Source organism: Tiliqua scincoides, chromosome 12 (assembly GCF_035046505.1).
Source record: "Tiliqua scincoides isolate rTilSci1 chromosome 12, rTilSci1.hap2, whole genome shotgun sequence".
Classification (NCBI taxonomy): Eukaryota; Metazoa; Chordata; class Lepidosauria; order Squamata; family Scincidae; genus Tiliqua; species Tiliqua scincoides.
Window position 1 is genome coordinate 14,672,856 of NC_089832.1, and position 18,644 is coordinate 14,691,499.

The 18,644-nt window shown below is 44.2% G+C and overlaps 1 protein-coding gene across 2 annotated transcripts in view; it reads left to right on the top strand.

The window, feature by feature from the left end:
* BRWD3 (bromodomain and WD repeat domain containing 3) overlaps positions 1-18,644 on the top strand; it is a 69,009-nt gene that overhangs the window by 21,506 nt on the left and 28,859 nt on the right. For both annotated transcript variants that reach the window (XM_066639863.1, XM_066639864.1), the window contains exons 13-27: positions 734-838; positions 1,959-2,112; positions 3,167-3,301; positions 3,762-3,890; positions 4,924-5,149; positions 6,012-6,179; positions 6,301-6,484; positions 7,528-7,621; positions 8,519-8,668; positions 10,294-10,370; positions 11,485-11,662; positions 12,105-12,221; positions 14,569-14,676; positions 16,198-16,322; positions 17,410-17,492. In XM_066639863.1, coding sequence (XP_066495960.1) covers positions 734-838; positions 1,959-2,112; positions 3,167-3,301; positions 3,762-3,890; positions 4,924-5,149; positions 6,012-6,179; positions 6,301-6,484; positions 7,528-7,621; positions 8,519-8,668; positions 10,294-10,370; positions 11,485-11,662; positions 12,105-12,221; positions 14,569-14,676; positions 16,198-16,322; positions 17,410-17,492 — 2,033 coding nt within the window. The remainder of the gene's footprint in view (positions 1-733; positions 839-1,958; positions 2,113-3,166; positions 3,302-3,761; positions 3,891-4,923; positions 5,150-6,011; positions 6,180-6,300; positions 6,485-7,527; positions 7,622-8,518; positions 8,669-10,293; positions 10,371-11,484; positions 11,663-12,104; positions 12,222-14,568; positions 14,677-16,197; positions 16,323-17,409; positions 17,493-18,644) is intronic.

An 18,644-nucleotide genomic window follows, 5' to 3' on the forward strand; every position in this document is an offset into this window, starting at 1 on the left:
TTGGTGGATACCAAGGTCCCACTATACTTGGAATAGGTTGCAGTTGAGACTGTGCAAATTCCATATGTGATGTTTGATCTTCAATAGCCTGTTCACCTATGCAAGTCATCCCTTAATGTTGCAAATGATGAGCATGCATGTGTAAACCCCACCTGGAACAAAAGCAAGCACTGGTGGATACGCCCGAATCTCGGTCCTTTTGCTCTGTATTAGCATTTGTGCAGGGAACAGTGTGGGTTGGATAACAAGATGGTTCCCCTTTACAGTACAAAGCTAAGAGACTATTGTGCAGAAGGTGAAGTGGAGTGGACCTGGTTCAGGGGAGGTGTGTGCCTCTGTTGCACCTGAATCTGCCACTCGCTGTTGCCTCTGTGCATGTCCTACATAAGCACCAAGTAGGCAGGGAGATGTGATTTGGAGCTACGGCAGCTTTTTCTTTCAATTTCTTCCTCAAGCAGTGATGAAGGGAGAAGGAGTCTGCCGCTACTACAATCCGATTTGATCCCAGCAAGTCAGTGAGGATCGAAACACCCAGTGGAGTGGCGGGCTGGAGAGGGTGGTGGACAGACGGACATCTGTTCGTCACCCCTTCAGGTGGCTCATGGTTGGGCTATCCCTGACCTGGCTGCTGCCAAGGAACTCATCCCGAAGGTCACGCTGAGCAGGGGAAGGCAGTGTAGGGCAGAAAGAGTTGGGAGCCTAACACCAAAAAATTTGTTTCCTTTTTTTGCAGATTAAGGTTTGTCAGTGGAAGCAGAGATGGAACTGCCAGAGTTTGGCAATACCAGCAGCAAGATTGGAAGAATATCGTGTTGGATATGTCTACCAAGATGACTGGGTAAAATGCAGACTAAACAATTACAATTATTATAATGTGATTCTGTTGGAACAACACAGTAACCATGCTTTTGTAATTTTTAATTTTAACCTCTTATGGAACAGTCACATTCATTTCTGTAGTTGCAATTAAGTATCCTTTGTCCCAGCAGTAATCCCTTCCAAACCTGCCAGTTTTTTCCATTTTGATTGTTTTGCATCCATAAGGGAGATTCGGGGGGGGAGGGGGGAATCACATATGTCTCATCCAGACATTTTTATCATAGTAGCTATGGTAGCATCATACTCTTTCAACATTAAACTCCACCCTTTCTAGGGTCCTTGCATCTTCCTATTATTTGGTGCACGAAGCTTGTTGTTGACCATTTATGAAGCAACAGCAACATATGTATTTGCTGGATGCGTTTGTTCCTCTAGAGCAGGGGTGTCAAACATAAGGCCCGCAGACCAGATGCGGTCCCTGGAAGCTATTTAGTTGTCCCTTGCGCTCTTACAACGCCACAATCGACTGCTGAACTCTGCTGAAGTATCACAGCTAGAAGGGCAAATCGCATGATAATTGGGCTGTCCCATACCTTGAAAATACGACCAGAATTTTTGTATTTTCTTTTCTCATTTGCAGCTAATGAGTTTGTATGTGAGGGGAAAAGTACTTATTTCTGGTCATGATCTGCTTAATGACATCACTTCCTGCTTTGTGACATCACTTCTGGCCCGCAGCAGGCATCACAAATGCTATTCAGTTCACTGTATGAAATAAGTTTGACACCTTTGAGTTAGAGAAGAACTCTGACCTATTTTCCATACTTGTAGCTACATCGCATTGTTAAAACCAGTTTCACTAGAGGGCACCATTGTTTCCTTGCAAGCTTGCGGAATCATTAAGGAAGGATCCTGAGTAGGGTTTCATGGGAAAGGTCCCTGTGCAGAAATAGGTGGATCAGAAATGCTGGATGTAAATCGGTGATGACGTTCCTAGATGTTAGGAAACTTCTGCTGCAATCCAGTCCCCGCTTTCCTGGGAGTAAACCCTATTTAAGTTAACGGGGCTTGCTTCTGAGCAGACATGCCTAGGATTATGCTGCTAGAAATAGTTTGTGAGATTTGTGTGTCTTTCTCAGGAACAGCTTTGTGTCTGGGGAAGACAAAGTGTCTAAACTGAAGGTGACGATGGTCGCTTGGGATCGCTTTGATACCACCGTTATCACTGCTGTCAATAACTTTCTCTTGAAAGTATGGAATTCTTCTACAGGGCAGCTTCTTCACAGCTTATCAGTAAGTTGACCTTGAGTCAGGTCCATTCCAAGACCTCCTGTGCCTGAAGCATTAAGCCAAACCATTCCTCCTGTGCCTAGCTGTACCCAAACCACCCTTGCCACTCCTCCTCCGCTTAAGGGAGACAGAGTGGAAGAGGCCCTGCAGACAAGAGAAGAGCTCTAGCATCAGGATCAGCCTGGCCCACCATTTATCTCTTTTCCACCCAGCCTCTTCCAGTGTCCCACCTCTCTTTATTTGTGAATCCAAGGAGTGGGAGGAAGAGGAGCAGTGGAAACAGGTGGGAGGCATGTTACCCTCCACCAGTCTGCCACCTGAAGTGACTGCTTCAGTCAACCTCACAGATGGGGTATCCCTGACTTCACTCAGGAACTTTAAGAGAGAACCCTAAAAGATCTTTGTGCTGACACTGAATGTATTGTTGAATATGGCATCTTTTCAGAATGAACTCTGTCATAATGTATACAGAGAATAGCTTAGGAATGTTGTTCATATAGCATCATCAATGTACATGTGCTTTACGTGAAGTGTAAGGACAAGTCCCTGCCTCTAGCAGCTTACAGTCTTGATCAGTGGTTCCCAAACTGGTGGGTCACAATCCACCAGTCAGGGAAGCACTTATGTTTGGCCACTTAAGGGCTGAGTGCAGGGGGATTGTAGCAGTGCGATCTCTAGGATTGTGCTGCTGGGCAAAGGGGGGTTTCTGGCTTACCTGAAGCTTGTGCAGGTCCAGGGGGGATCAGGCACCCCGCCAAGAGCCCCAAGCCAGGAAGGGAATGTCAGGAGCCAGGAAACCAGGAAAATGTGTTTTCAGTGCAGTGCAAATCAGAAGCAGTTTCCTGTTTTTTATTGCGAACCCGGAAGTGACTTCAGATCCCGTTTTTTAACCTGCCCTCTGTAGTGGTGTGGCTCAGTAGAGGTTTACCATCTCAATAACAACTAGGCTTTGGGAGATCATTTTCATCTGTGTGTGTCAGGCTTGCAACTTGAAGTTCAAGTTCCGTTATGGGTTTTTCTGCTCTGGGAGATTTCACCTTCTTTGCTCTTACGGCAGGGTCATGATGATGAAGTGTTCGTTTTGGAAGCTCACCCGTTTGACCAAAGGATCATGCTTTCTGCAGGCCATGATGGGAACATTTTCATTTGGGACCTTGAGAAAGGAACAAAGATTCGCAATTATTTCAACATGGTAAGGCAGGCTGTGGCTGTTGTACTTGAGGGAGCTCCGTGTGAAATGCTGTGCAAGGAATAATCTTGTGTCAAAAATCTTGCACCTTTCTTTATGCTAGAGGGGCAGTTTGCCACCAGAGTTCCCCGTAAGGTGTGTGGCCTCACAGCCGGAGTCAGCTCCTGTCATGGCCCTCTGAAGCTCAGTGATGTGCTCATGGAGTGCTCCAGAGTTGCCCATGTGCAGCCCTGTTGCTAGGAACCCTTATGTGATTTGTTTTAACTGCATTGCATTAAATTGCTGCAATTGCCTTAATTTGCACACACACATAATGTTGTTTAGCTAAGTGAAATACCCTGTTGGAGATCAAGCAAGTCTGGTAACATGTAATTTCAGGAAACAGGGTAAGATAAATGAAAACTACTTGTTGAGGTTTATCCAGAAAAATAAGCAGTTTCAAGTGGAAATGTGTGTTTTTCAGATTGAGGGTCAAGGCCATGGGGCTGTCTTCGACTGCAAATTCTCTCCAGATGGGCAGCATTTTGCGTGCACCGACTCCCATGGACACCTCCTGCTGTTTGGTTTTGGTTGCAGTAAATATTTTGAAAAGGTAGGCTGACATGCTTTTTCTTGAGTAAAATTTCCAGCAGAAATAAATTCTCTGTGTTTGTGATAAAACAACAGTGAAGTGCACTCAAACCCTGTTGATCAATAGTGGAAGTTAAGCACAGTGCTGAAATCTCTCCAGTTGAAGTTGAAAGTGCTGAACTTTTTGTGCATGAATCGTGTCCATTATGTAGAGTTATTTATGCTGAGCTTCTAATAGGTAGAGGTGTTTGTTTCTTGTGCGTAAGTTAGGATTACAACCGAAGTCTTAATGTACACAGTGGGCATACTTGTGAGTAAAATAAATAACACAGTTTTCAAGCACCTCTACTAATAGGAATTAGACTGATAGCATTTGGATTAATGCTCAGATTACTTATTCTGGAGTAATTCCACTCTGTTTAGACATTCTGATAGAACATCTGTTAGTCAAACTATGCATTTGACAACCCCTGGGGACTGGGGGATAAGAATAGGCCCTCAATTTGGCTGTACTTGTTGTAAGAGGCGACTAAACAGCCACCGGGTAGATGGGACTCATCAGCCTGGGAAGGCAGCTCATCTGAGAGAAGGAAAACGCTGATCCCAAACCTCCACTGCCTTGCGGCTACATCCAGTTATGGAAAAGGCTTCAGGAGTCAACCGCAAGGCAAAATCCGGAGCCAGAGTCCCTGAGGCAGTTCATGGCTGAACACAGTCACGTTCTGGCAACTCCTGCGACGCCACTGGAACCAACCGTATTTGCTTCTGCCTTTCTATTGGACCATTTCAGCGACGTGGAGAGGGGGGATTTGCTGCATGGGAAACAGTCTATCCTCCATATCTACTTTACCCAGGAGAGGACACTCTGTTTCAGAACCACCCTTCAGAGCGCGATACCGTAGTCATCCTTCTGAGACTGAAGGATGCCAACATTTGACAAAAAATATCTGGCCATAAAGGACTATTAATATTGATCTGTTGTATATATTATATGAACAAGGTTTTTTTAATAGTTCATATATTTGTACTGATTCCTACGTTTGTGTCTCATGTAGATTCCAGACCAGATGTTCTTCCATACGGATTATCGCCCTCTGATCCGCGACGCCAATAACTATGTGCTAGATGAACAGACTCAGCAGGCCCCGCATCTCATGCCTCCTCCCTTCTTGGTAGACGTGGATGGAAATCCTCACCCTACCAGATACCAGCGGCTCGTCCCAGGGCGGGAAAACTGTAAAGATGAACAACTCATTCCTCAACTGGGATACGTGGCAAATGGTACACCTATAAATAGAGCGGAAGCGAATGGGGCTGTGGGAAGAGGGTGGTGGAATCTCACCAACTATTCTGTACAAACACAGCATTCCCAGATAATTTATAGCTTGGTTTGGATTAAACCGGGAGACCGGAGCTTGATCTAAAAAGGGAGAAATAACATATGAGGAGGTCTGGTCATAACATAGGGGCATAGGGGCAATAACAATAACATAGGGGCAGGAGGTCTGGTCTAGAGGGTAGAGCCTCTGTCTGCCTGAAGATAACATCCACAAGGTCGCCAGTTCGAGGCCACCGGCACCGTGCGACCTTGGAGCAGCTGACAAGCTGAAGCCGAGCAATTCCATCTGCTCTGAGCGTGGGAGGATGGAGGCCAGAATGTGAAGCCAGATCGGAACGAAACACCTTGAATGTAGTGGTTCTTGAAAGAAAGAACCTTCTTTCAAATTGTAAAAATCCCTATTTAATAAGGGATTTAAATAAAAGCCTGCCTATGTAAACCGCCTTGAATAAAGTCTTGAATAAAGACCAAGAAAGGCGGTATATAAATACCTGTTGTTATTATTATTATTATATGATAAAAACATAGTAATTGCATTGGTCACAGAATGTGTGACAGTCAGTGTTGCAGTGATCCAGCTGGAAGCAGTCTTTTGAGTAGTATGGCAAGCTTTCACAGGATCTGTCTTCAAGAAAAAAAAATATGCACAGGTCCTCCCTGCTTGGTCCTAGTCTGCTAACAATGCAGTGAAACCTTACCCCACTTCAGTCCTCCCAAAGCTGACCTGTTGGGAACGGACGCCATCAAACTTAGATGGTCGGTACAGCTCAAATAGTGCTCTTTGTACTTTTTCATCTTGCACAGGTGATGGTGAGGTTGTAGAGCAAGTAATTGGGCAGCAAACCAACGATGCAGAAGAGAGCATCCTTGATGGAAGGATTAGGGAGTTGCAAAGAGAGCAAGATCTGAGAAGGCTCAATGAGGGTGAAGTTCCTCCAAATCCCCCACAAAACAGATTGCAGCCTATTAACAGTAAGAGTGGCTTCCTCTTATTCTTCTAGAAAAATGTAAAAAACCCTGAATTATATGTTCTTGTATGACAAGCAACCATTGTGACAATATTGATTAGTTATGACTTATTTATTTTGGGTAGCTTTGCGAAGTCCAAGTTTGGATATGGCTTCCCCCCCAAACGTCGGACTTCGGCGGAGCGGTCAGATAGAAGGCGTCCGACAAATGCACCACAATGCCCCTAGAAGTCAGATGGCCACTGAGAGAGACCTCATGGCGTGGAGCAGGAGGGTCGTGGTGAATGAGTTGCATCCTGGGGTTAGCAGGTAAAAGAGTATAGTCAACAGGATGACTGGGTGACCACTTAGAAGGATATTTTGGGTTTCTTTATGCAAGCATTTGCTGTTAACTGTTTGGAATAATGTGCAAAACCAACCCAGTGAAACATCAGATCTAATGTTAGGTAACAGAAGGCCCTGTATCTTGTGATCCAGCCTAGTCTGGTCTGAAAAGCTCCCCTCTCACTCTTTCTTAACATGTGTGGACTGGCAGAAACATCTAGATGGACTGATTCAGCTCAGGATTCAGCCCATGTACCGCTTAGCTCCATCTAGCTGAACATCTTGTCTTATTGTTTACTTCTTTTGTTGCGTCTTTTTGCACAGAGCAATGAAATTTGAAAGAAGCACAGGGCTGGAATGCACCAGGCAATTGACCAATCAGATATTGTGAATTAGTCACCTGTTGTGACTCCAGTCACAGTTCATGAAACCAAGAATGCCACAGTGTAGGGGGCGGTTTCCTTTTAAAAAAATTGATATAGTGCATCAGAATCCCCATGTCACACCCCCCCCCCACTTGACTCTTGGTGATGCATTGAATGCTACAACTGTCACCTGTACTTCTTGTTCAGATGCTGGCCCAGTTTTACATCCTGGATGACACTAATCCGTGCAGTGCAGTTCTCCAGGTTTGCCGTACGTGAGCATGACAGGTGCAGATGACAGTGGAGTGAGGATAGCAATGTGCCTCTGTGTGCGTTGCCATTTCCCAGCACTCCCTTGCCCCACTGCCCTGCCCCTACTTGACCCAGAGTGCAAATGGAGTAGCATCAACCCAGCAGAGCTGCAGTAATTTGCCCCATGCTTGATACCCCTCTAGGAAATGTGAGGGTTATTGCTTAGGGTCAGACTACATAATTGCCTGAGACATCTCTAAAATCAGGTGTTATATATGAGCATATAATATACATTATATATGATGAGTAAAAGTCCTAGTAAAAATGATTTGGTAGCAAGCAAAATTAAACCTAAGAAGAACACGCTGCAGGTTATCACAGATCATCTGAGTTTATTCTTATTCCGCTTAGAGTTCAGGAGGAATGCCGAGCTGCCAAAGGGGATTTAGAAATTAGTCTGTACACTCTTGAAAAGAAGAGGAAACCTTCCCATACTTTTCAAAGGGTAAGAAATGCTCCTTGCATTCTGAAATGTTTCCCATGTGCAGAGTCTGCTAAGCAAGCAGAAATATGGGGTCTCTGTGCACAGCTTGGATGGTTTTGAGTGGTGCTGGGAAGGAAGTATCTAGATTTGTTAGTTGTATTGGGAAAAGCCAGGCTGACAGGAAACATGAGAACATTTGATTTTTTGTGTGTAAACCGCTTTGTGAATTTTTCATTGAAAAGCGGTATATTTAAATACTGTTAATAATAACTTAAGAAGAGCCCCACTGGATCAGGCCAAAGGCCCATCTAATCCAGCTTCCTGCATCTCTCAAGGAGCACACAAGGCAAGAGACCTGCGTCCTGTTACCCTCCCTCACAGCTAGCATTCTGAGGTAACCTAAGTCAGAAGGTTACAGATACCCATCACAGCTTGTAATCTGAGGTGAACTTTTCCTCTAGAAATTTGTCCAATTCCCTTTTAAAGACATCCAGGCCAAGTACCATCACCACATCCCGTGGCAAGGAGTTCCACAGACTAATTACATGCTGGGTAAAGAAATACTTTCTTTTGTCTGTCGTAACTCTCCCAACTCTCAATTTTAGTGGATGTTCCCTGGTTCTGGTGTTGTGTGAGAGAGAAAAGAACATCCCTCTATCCACTTTATCCAATCCTTGTTTAATTTTATATGTCTCGATCATGTCCCCCCTCAGGTGCCTTTTTTCTAGACTGAAGGGCCCCAAATGCTGTAGCCTTTCCTCATAAGGGAAATGTCCCAGCCCAGTAATCATTTTGGTCACTCGGACCTTGGAGGTTATTCACTTAGTTAGCCAGACCAACAGGATTGCACAGTCTTAAGATATTTATGCGACAAACTCTTGCCTAAAGTCTCTCTCTTTTTCACTGGTACTACGAAAGAGCGACCATCAACCTGGCAGCGGGCGATCTTTGCGAAGGAACCAGCGCAAGCGCCAGCATGCTTACCAGACTCGCTCTACCATTGAGCATCATTCACAGGGTCCAAGAAGAAATTCACATACCCAGGAAGATTCTGAAAGCTCCTCCGAGGTTGGTGTCTGAATTTTTTTTTCTTGTAGTAGGATTTTTGTTTGTTTTGCAAATCGTTTTCACATTGAGATTATTTTCTTTTCCTAAAAGAAATTTAATATGACTCTTAATTTTAGATCACAAGCTGTTAGCAAATGTAACTAATATATTAGATGTGTAGTGTTGTTAAGCAGAAGTTGTTTGCAGAAGTTGGATCCCTCTTGCTGTGGGGCAGTATCAGTTCCTAAACTGGTGCGATTTGTAGGCTGATTTAGTTTAATGACAAACAAAACACATCCAGATGACTTCCCTTGATTTGTGCCAGTCTAATTCCTTGCACGATAAATGTGAAAGTAACTTCTTAAGAGAGAAATGCTGGCTGTTTTCCCATAGTAGGTATTGTGAGTATAGAGCATAGTATAGCACTTAAGCTGTATGATAAAGAATTTTGGGGGTGTAGGCTAAAATGAGAATTTACCTTGAGCTTTAAAGAGCAGCTCAGATGCAGAGGTGTCACTAAAGTTTGTCACCCGGTGCGAGAGTTTTTTACGTCACCCCCATGATGGACCTCCTCCCATATTAGACCTCCCATAACGAGTAAATTACAATATCATATGCACAGCCTAAACGCAGCAGCATCACTAAGGGTTGGTGTCACCCCCATGAACTCATTTCAGTATTCAACCATGTGGGTCACCCAACAAATCAGTGACCAACAAAAAACCAGCAGTCAACTTGATGACACAACTGAATAAAAGTTCTATTATGAGTTCTGATACATGGAAATGAGAACTGACTTATACTAATTGGTTCCCTGCTGTGTCATTGTCTCTCGGAACAATTAGTCTCGTTGGTCAGTTTTGAGTTAAAGAAATCTGCTTTTTGTTACATAAGGCAGTTGTGTTTTCCTTTTCTCATTTTTTTGGCTTATATATTTTGATAGAATACAGATGTGTCAATGCGATTTGTACCATTGCATTCTGCATTAAATTACCCATCAAATAATATATAACAGGATGGTATTATTTGAAAATACCAAGATTTAACAATTTTGGTCACTAGTGGTGTTACCTGATTGCATCACCCAGTGTGGTCCGTACTCCCTAGCGACACCACTGCTTTGATGTTTGGGAAGCCTGCCCTTTGAAAGCTGGTGGGCTGAGAGACTGATTTGCAAATTGAAACTTCCCTGGTTTAAATCTCACCTCTAGTATGAGTTCACTAGGTAACCTTAAGCAATCTATTCCCTTTTGTCTTCAGCCCACCTGCAATGTGGGGAATCACTACCTTACAGAGTGGCTGTGGGGGACTACTACAAGCTAATATGTGTGAAGCAGTTTGCACACTCAGAAAGCACTGTACAAGTGTTAAGCATTATTATGCTTGATCTTCCTGCTTGTTCAGTGTGTTTGTTGTCCAGAGCAACTCCTACATTAGTTTCCCCTAACTACTGATTGTGTTCCTTTGTGTCAGCTCACCATTGACAGACAAGATGTCCTTTTGATGTACATCCCTGGAAGTGTAGTAGGAGTATTTGCAGGGATATAGAGTGCAAAAGGCAAACCATATAAGGCTGAAAAGTGACTGTATCAAAGAGATTGAGCAAATGAACAAACCTTGTTCTTTTTGCCCCACCCCCCATGCAGGAGGATGACTCAGTTGGTACAAGCGATGTATCTGTAGATGACAACGTGGCTGTGTGGCAAAGTGAAAGTAGCTCCAGGTAGTTTTTCAGTCTTCTGTTAAGAGGAGCACATTTTGTAATTACAAATGAGCATGTTGTTTACTTACTTGAAAGATCATCTTTACTACTGTGGGGAGGGCAGGGCTTGCCCAAGGCTAGAGCAAGGTTGCTTAGGGAGGGATTGCAGTAGAGCACATACTTTTCATGCAGAGGGTCCCTCATTCACTCTGTAGCTGGAGCAGAGAGAGACTCCTATTGGATACCCTGCACAGCCACTGTGAATGAGTGTAGAGTGAGCTAGGTGGACCAACCATCTGACTCAGTATAGGGCAACTTCTGTTTTCCCAACATGGTACATCTGGAGATCTGTACACCTTTGGGTTTCAAAGGAGCAGGAGTTTTTCTGCTTCTAGCTGGAAGTAGACAAGCTTTTGGGAGGCAAGCTTTGCCTCTGTGTATCTGCTGCGTCCTTTCCTCCAAACCTGGACAAGCTAACAGTATGTCAACCAGATGGTCACAGAAATGCCGTCATCATGGTGGGACACTTTCAGCAACTGTACTCTTGGGTATCATTACCATTTAAGTTAGGCAATACAGGCCCAAATCCTAACCAACTTTCCAGCACTGGCATAGCTTTGCCAATGGGACATGTGCTGCATCCTGCAGTTTAGTGGCAGTCGTGGAGGCCTCCTCAAGGTAAGGGAATGTTTGTTCCCTTACCTTGGAGCTGCATTGCTCTTATGTCAGTGCTAGAAAGTGGGTTAGGATTGCGCCCACAGACTTAATATGTTGCCCACGTGAATGTACTCCAAGAGTTGGTTGGGGGCTGTCTGCTTATAGGTAGCATTGAACTCTAACAATTAACTACATTTGGTTTCATGTCGAGATGAACTTATTGCTATGAAACACAAATCAGTATACAGTAAACTTAGTTTTAGGTGGCTTTGCTGCTAAAATTGCACCTTGATGCAATTCCTTGCAGTGTATTACTACTTTTTATATATTCCTCTGATTGAACCAACTCCTCTGAGTAGATTTTACCCAGAAATCTAGACTTTTTTTGCAGTACTTCAAAGTGTGTGTGTGTGTCTCTCTCTTTCTCCCCCCCGCCTCCATTGTTGTCTCGTAATACGTTGCTATGTGATGTTTTCAGCGATTCGTCCAGTGAATATTCTGACTGGACTGCAGATGCTGGGATAAATCTCCAGCCCCCAAAAAGACAAACTAGGCAGGCGGCTCGCAAAATTTGTAGCAGCTCTGATGACGAAAATGCAAAGAATCCCAAAGGACAGGACGAAAAGCGCAAGAAACCCAAACAGACCCGGAAAAAGGTAGGCAGGTGTTTCAGTCGTATCTCAGTTCTTAAGATAATTGGATGTAAATGTTTTGGTGTTGTAAATCAGGGGTCTCCAAACCCCAGCCCACAGCCATCCTCTGATCCCCTGAGAGCCTCTGGCACAGTTGTCAAACACAACCGGAGTTGTGCTTGTGGGGTAGGGGAATTGGGGTCCGTTTAAGTGTGTGCTTTGGACTGTGTTGGTGCTTGGAAAAATCCTAGATGTTTGAACCAATTCATTCATTTATTCATTCATCTAAGTTCCATCTCTGACGTATTTATTTAAATTTTATATTTAATTTTTTTTCCCAGCCCTCGACACTGTGCCAGATATTCGATGCTGCCCTTTGGCCAAAAAGTTTAGAGACCCCTGTTGTAAATCACTGCTTGACAATTTCTGCTTGTCTGTAAAACCTGAAATGTGTTTTTGTTTTAAGAAACCCAGCGAACTGCTTTCAATCGATGGTGAACCTACTGAGGAATGGTTTGCTCCCCATTGGATCTTGGACACCATTCCACGGCGGTCCCCCTTTGTTCCGCAAATGGGAGATGAGGTAGTAATTAATAATAATAATAATAATAACAACAACAACAACTAGGTATTTCTATACCGCCTTTCTGGTCATCGGATTACTTCTCTGACTTTATTCAAGGCGGTTACATAGGCAGGCATTTCAAAATCCCTCAAGGGGATTTTTACAATCATAAAGGTTCTCTCTTTCAAGAACCAACCAACAACATTTCAGAATGGATCTTCCTGGTTTGGTCTCACTTCTGGTCTCCAGTTCTCCCACGCAGGCTGGCAAGCAGCTCCATCTCTCACCTGGAGGGCAGCCAAAACGCTTCTTGCTCACACCAAGAACAGGTGGAATCACTCAGCTGGGCTTGTCAGCTGCTTCAAGGTCTCGCCATTCTTAGCCGTCCAGGGAGCTGCCAGTGTCCTTGAACTGGCAACCTTCTGGTGTTATCTTCAGGCTAACGGAGGCTCTACCCTCTAGACCAGACCTCATGCCCAGTACAGTACAGTACAGTACAGTACAGTACAGTACAGTACAGTACAGTACAATACAATACAATACAATACAATACTCCTTCTACTAATACAAATTAGTATTTGTTTATTTAGCTTCAGGGACCGAATTCTTGCTGAAAAGGGTTGCACAGTAAAAATGAGACATAGGAGGCAACCTTTAATATTTAATGCATATTTAGAAAATTTCCCCATGTTGTCATTTAATTTTAATTATGGTGGTACCCCCCCTACATTTATGGTGAAGCCCCATGCATACTGGGATGTAGAAATGGGGCTCTGGCATGAGTAAGTAGCCCTGCTGTGTTCAGTGGCAGCTTTTCTGTTCATATATGCCTTTATGTGCATGGATCTGACCCTTCAGTTAGAATGAATGGGTAACCCCACATGATCAAGGATACTGCCCACATCTATGCCCACTAAGACTTGCTGGATTTGGGTAATTATTTGCGGTTGGTTAGCTAGAGGACCCCAATTTTCAGCTGGACTTCATAGCCAGACAAAACCAAGTGGTTGTCAGGAACCTGCACTTGATCTTACACTGTACCTCCAAAGTTAGCATGAGGACAAGACAATCCCCCATCCCTGTTCCCAGCACTCAGCTCTTCTCCTGGAAATGCAGTCTAAAAATTAATAACCCTGAAGGTGGGGGTCGTTCCTGCAGTTAAGTTGCACTTCTGAGGCACTCCAAAAGCCACCAACTTGCACTCCAAAAGCCACCAACTTGCAGCACAAATGCAAGCCCCCAGCCCCCCCCCTTCCATTTTGGAGTTGGGAAAAGGAGCAAGGTTCACCCCCCAGTTGCTATGAGCTCCTAGAGCACTTTGACCTGGGAAGCCTTGCCCAACTGCAAAGCTGATTCTTCACCTCCTTCTCAGGTTCAGGGTTGGGAGGATGGCTTGTGTTTGAACATAAGAACATCCCCACTGGATCAGGCCATAGGCCCATCTAGTTCAGCTTCCTGTATCTCACAGCAGCCCCACCAAATGCCCCAGGGAGCACACCAGATAACAAGAGACCTCATCCTGGTGCCCTCCCTTGCATCTGGCATTCTGACATAACCCATTTCTAAAATCAGGAGGTTGCGCATACACATCATGGCTTGTACCCTGTAATGGATTTTTCCTCCAGAAACTTGTCCAATCCCCTTTTAAAGGCGTCCAGGCCAGTTGCCATCACCAGATCCTGTGGCAAGGAGTTCCACAGACCAACCACACGCTGAGTAAAGAAATATTTTCTTTTGTCTGCTCTAACTCTCCCAACACTTGATTTTAGTGGATGTCCCCTGGTTCTGGTGTTATGTGAGAGTGTAAAGAGCATCTCCCTAGCTGTCCATCCCCTGCATAATTTTATATGTCCCAATCATGTCCCCCCTCAGGCGTCTCTTTTCTAGGCTGAAGAGGCCCAAACTTTTCTAGGCTGAAGAGGCCCATGAGGAGGTCTGCTTCCTCTAAGGTGTTTGAAAATGCAGAGGCAAAAAGTGTACCAGTCTTCCTTCCAACCTTGTCTCAACCCAGCTGAAGAGGGAGCACCTCAGAAGTGCAGCTCCACTGCAGGACTAACCTGGCCCCAGCCTCAGCTCCAAAACAAGGAGGGGTTCTTCACTCTTGGAAGAGGGTGATTGAACACTCACCACGGCATGCGGAATTGTGGACAGGCAACTGAGTATTCTGCTCCTGAAGAAGTGTTGTGGGTTGCGAAACACGTGGTGTTCTTGTGCTCTCCTTTTGTTGCCTCTGATACTCTCTTAAATTTAATGCATTTAAAACTTGGGGGCATTTATTTTGAGAATCTGGCATTTTAACCATGTATTACTTGGAGACTAGGTTTGATGGATGAGTAGCATTAATATGCTTTCTCCTTTCTTTTAGATTATCTATTTCAGGCAAGGGCATGAAGCTTATGTGCGTGCCGTTAGGAAAGGAAAAATTTACAGTGTTAATATGCAGAAGCAACCGTGGAATAAAATGGAACTCAGGGTAAGTTGAACTTCAGAGTGATATTTTTATCTTCAGACGCCAGTTATAATTGATGTGATGAATTTGAGACAGTCATTGTGTCTCTAAGAACTCTCAACTTGACTCACTTTCATGGTATAGGCAAGTGAAGCAAGGCCTACATAAGCCTCCAACCCGAACCTCTGACTGCGGCCCATCCCCTGCTAGCAATCCAGTGCTCAGAGCCTTATTCAGCCCATATGCAGTGACTGCCTGACCAGATGTCACAGACCCAGCATTTGGGTGTGAGTGCATGGAAAAAGGGCATGAACTCGATCTGACTCACTGTGTCAAGATTGAGCCTGAACAAGTGTGTGTCTTGTCCTGGGAGCAGAGCATGTCTCAATGAGAGAGAGAGAGAGAGAGAGGAAAACTTCTTGTTTTCCTTCCATTAACTCCAATTAAATGAGTACTTCAGATGAAGGAAAGGAGAAAGGTAAAAAAGATGGGCAGTGAATGTTTATGTGTGTGTGTGTGTGTGTGTGTGTGTGTAAAGAGAATGGAATGCAAAAATTTTTTTCAACAGAGCTGGAATCAAAATTGTGGTAGTTACAACAAATATGCGTTGTGGCTTTCCATACAACTTCCACACATGGCGTGGCCTTCTTGAATAGTTTATGATCACTGGCATAGCTGGGGAGGTTGGGGACGACGATGACAAATACCCCTCCAGTGGGGGTGCCACCACAATCCCCTTTCCCCTGCCACCCAGTTTCTTTTTCCTCAGGCCCATTTACAGGACGTCAGAGGCTCTTCTGAGACCTCCGGAAGGTCTAAAAACATCACTTCCAGTTTTCAGCGAAAACTTGATTTGTGCCAATTTTGAAGTAGTCAGAGGGCAGCATCTAAAACCCCTTCTGCATTTGTTTGCTTTGCTCAATGTGTTGATGGCTTTTCCCACTCCCCCGTGAAGTAGGTTAGGCTCAGAAAACAACTGCACCACAGTCATCCAGTAAACTTTATGACTGAATGGGAGTTCAAATGTGTTTCTCTCCTATCATGTCCTTGTAGCAGATGTGCTGATGTTTCAAGCCAATCTGGGCTTCTTGTTCCTTTGCTCACATTCATCAGTAAGCTACACCTATGCCGGTTGGTCACTGCTTAGATTACACAGGCAAGGCCAGCAATTTTGAGACTCCTTTGGAGCATATGATTTGGAATAAAGGGGTTGGGAGAGTGTGCTAGCTAGCTGAGTGAGTCTTGGTATATCTAAGTGGACAGTGTTTACTTCACCTTTATTAACACTCCACAAACCCAGCATCATACCTGCAAAAATTATTGGTTGCCTGCTTTTTGAGGTGGGTCTGGGGCTTTTCAATGGCATTGGGAAGTTTTGACTTTTTTCTATAAACTTTCTTTCTAAACTAGGTTAAGCACAGATGGTGGAACACAGTGATGGGTGCCTTTTGTGTTTATGTGCAGAAATATATTTAACATTCCCCTTTAGGGTGGCTTCACAATAAAACACAAAAAACTTTTACCTTTGCTGCTGCTTGCAAACAGGAACAAGAGTTTGTGAAGATTGTGGGGATTAAGTATGAAGTTGGACCACCTACACTTTGCTGCTTGAAACTTGCCTTTCTTGATCCGATCTCAGGCAAAATGACTGGTGAATCATTTTCCATTAAGTAAGTAACTGACCTAAGGCTTTAAGTAAACATTTTGGGCGCATATGTGTCTGTTGCCGTCGCACTTCTTCCCTCCCATCACTGAAAAAATGTACTCCAAATCATGGTTAAAACTTCCAGTGTGGCAGTCATGGTCTGTAGCGGTAAAATCAGCAAAGACTCTTATGAGACCTTAACAAAGACTTACACATTTATTTCAGCATTAGCTTTCATGGGGTTCAGATGGATGGCTTATAGTCCATGGAAGCTTTTGCTGAAATAAACGTCTTCGAAGTGTTGCAAGACTTTGTTGTTGCTGTTGTAATAGTGTTTAGAAAAACAAATGACTGGTGTGACATCACTATGTATGTATATATTTAATTTGTTTTAAATTAAATTAAATTGTATTTGTATCCTTTCGTAAGACCATCAGCCCTGCTTGATCAGATCAAAGACCCATTTAGTCCAGCATCTTGTTTCCCAGAGTGGTCAGCCAGATGTCTCTGGGAGGCCAACAAGCTGGAGATGAAGGCAAGTCCATCTCCTATCCATGCTGCCCTGATGATGGCACGGAGAGATGTCTTCCTCTGAACCTGAAGCATATAGTTTACAAAAGGATGCATTTCTTAATATAGTGCATAATTAATCTATGACTTTGTCTGCCATACGACTAGCGGTGATTGCTGCTAGTAGCCATTGTTAGACTTTAATTTGTCCAGTCTCCTTTTAAAAGAATTCACACTGGAATGATTGTCCCCCAAATTCCCATGGCACACCTGCAGACCATTCATAGCACACCAGTGTGCTATGGCACAGTGGTTGAAAATTGCTGCCTTACAAGCTTGTTGTGAGGTTCCCATCTATAATACATGTGCACACTAAGAAAGTGCTCTACAAAACTAAGTATTATTAAATCATGTATCCAAACTGAAACTGCTGACTGTGCAACATGTAGTAGAGATAATTATGTTTCTGTGCTTTAGATTAGAATAGTAAGTCAGGACCTATGAAGTTACAAATGACTTTTATAGAAGAATGCCCAGAAGTGAGCTGTGCCTGTGTGCATCCTACCTCTTCTATCTGAAGATACTTCACTTCTCTTTTTCAGATACCATGACATGCCAGATGTGATTGATTTCCTTGTGCTGCATCAGTTCTACAATGAAGCCAAAGAAAGGAATTGGCAGATCGGTAAGTGCAAGTTTTTGGTGAGGCAGCTACTTTTTTTCTTCTCAAACACCAGGACAAGATTTTTTTTTGTGAAGAAAGAAATACAGGGCATCTTGTGAAAATGTGTACAGTTCTGTCCTCCGTATCCACAGATTTGGGTCATGTGGATTTAAGTCACCATAGGTTCCAAATCTGTGGTGGCGGGCCAGACTTGAGTTTCTGGACATGTCCGGAGATGTTCTCTGGTCAAATCTGAGGCTTTCTGAAGCCCAGAGAGGCTGCACTTGGCCTCTGCAGGCCTCAGGAAGGCCTCCAGGTCTACTGGAAGGCCAAAAACTGGAAGTGCCTTGCTGGCAGCTCCGGAAGTGTTCCTGAGGCCCACATGCTGCTTCTCTGGGCCTCAGAACACCTTCAGGTGTGACCAGAGAACATCTGGAGGTCCTATGGAGGTCATGTCTGGAGGTCACGTCTGGAGGTCCTATGGGCTGGACCTGCAGATTTGCTAATTCACAAGGTTTCGGTATCTGCAAGGGGTCCGGGATCCCCGCGGATTACAGAGGTCCAACTGTGCACACTTTATGGTGTCAATTTTATGCTGTAATTCACACATAATACTAAAATTCACACATGCGGTGTATACAGAAGTAGTTGCTTGACCCAGTTAATGAACTGATTAATTAGTTAATGAATTAGACCAAGTGCTGGAAATGTTCCCCATTAGTGTCTAAATGTTTCCCCGGCCCCCGACGCAGTGTCAGAGAGCTGATGTGGCCCTCCTGTCAAAAACTTTGGACACCCCTGCCTTAGAGCTCATTAAAAGGTTTTTATTCTCTTCTCTTTTTTTTTGGAGACACCCTGTAGATTCGGAGCACATGAAGTTGGCTTATACCAGATCAAATCTTTGGTCCATCTAGGTCAGATTTTTCCACCCAACAGCTCTTGAGTGTCTCAGACAGGGATCTTTCTCTGTCCTGTCCTGAAGATGCCAGGGGTTGAAACTGGCACCTTCTGCATGCAGATAGCTGCTTTAATACTGAGCTCCAACCCAGTGTTTCTGATACGTGTGCTTTGTTTGTCCTAGAGCAGGGGTCAGGGAACTTTTTTACCTCTTACCCCCCAAAAAATTTATAAACGCAGACGTTACCCCCTTGATTTGAAAGTAAGGAAATCATA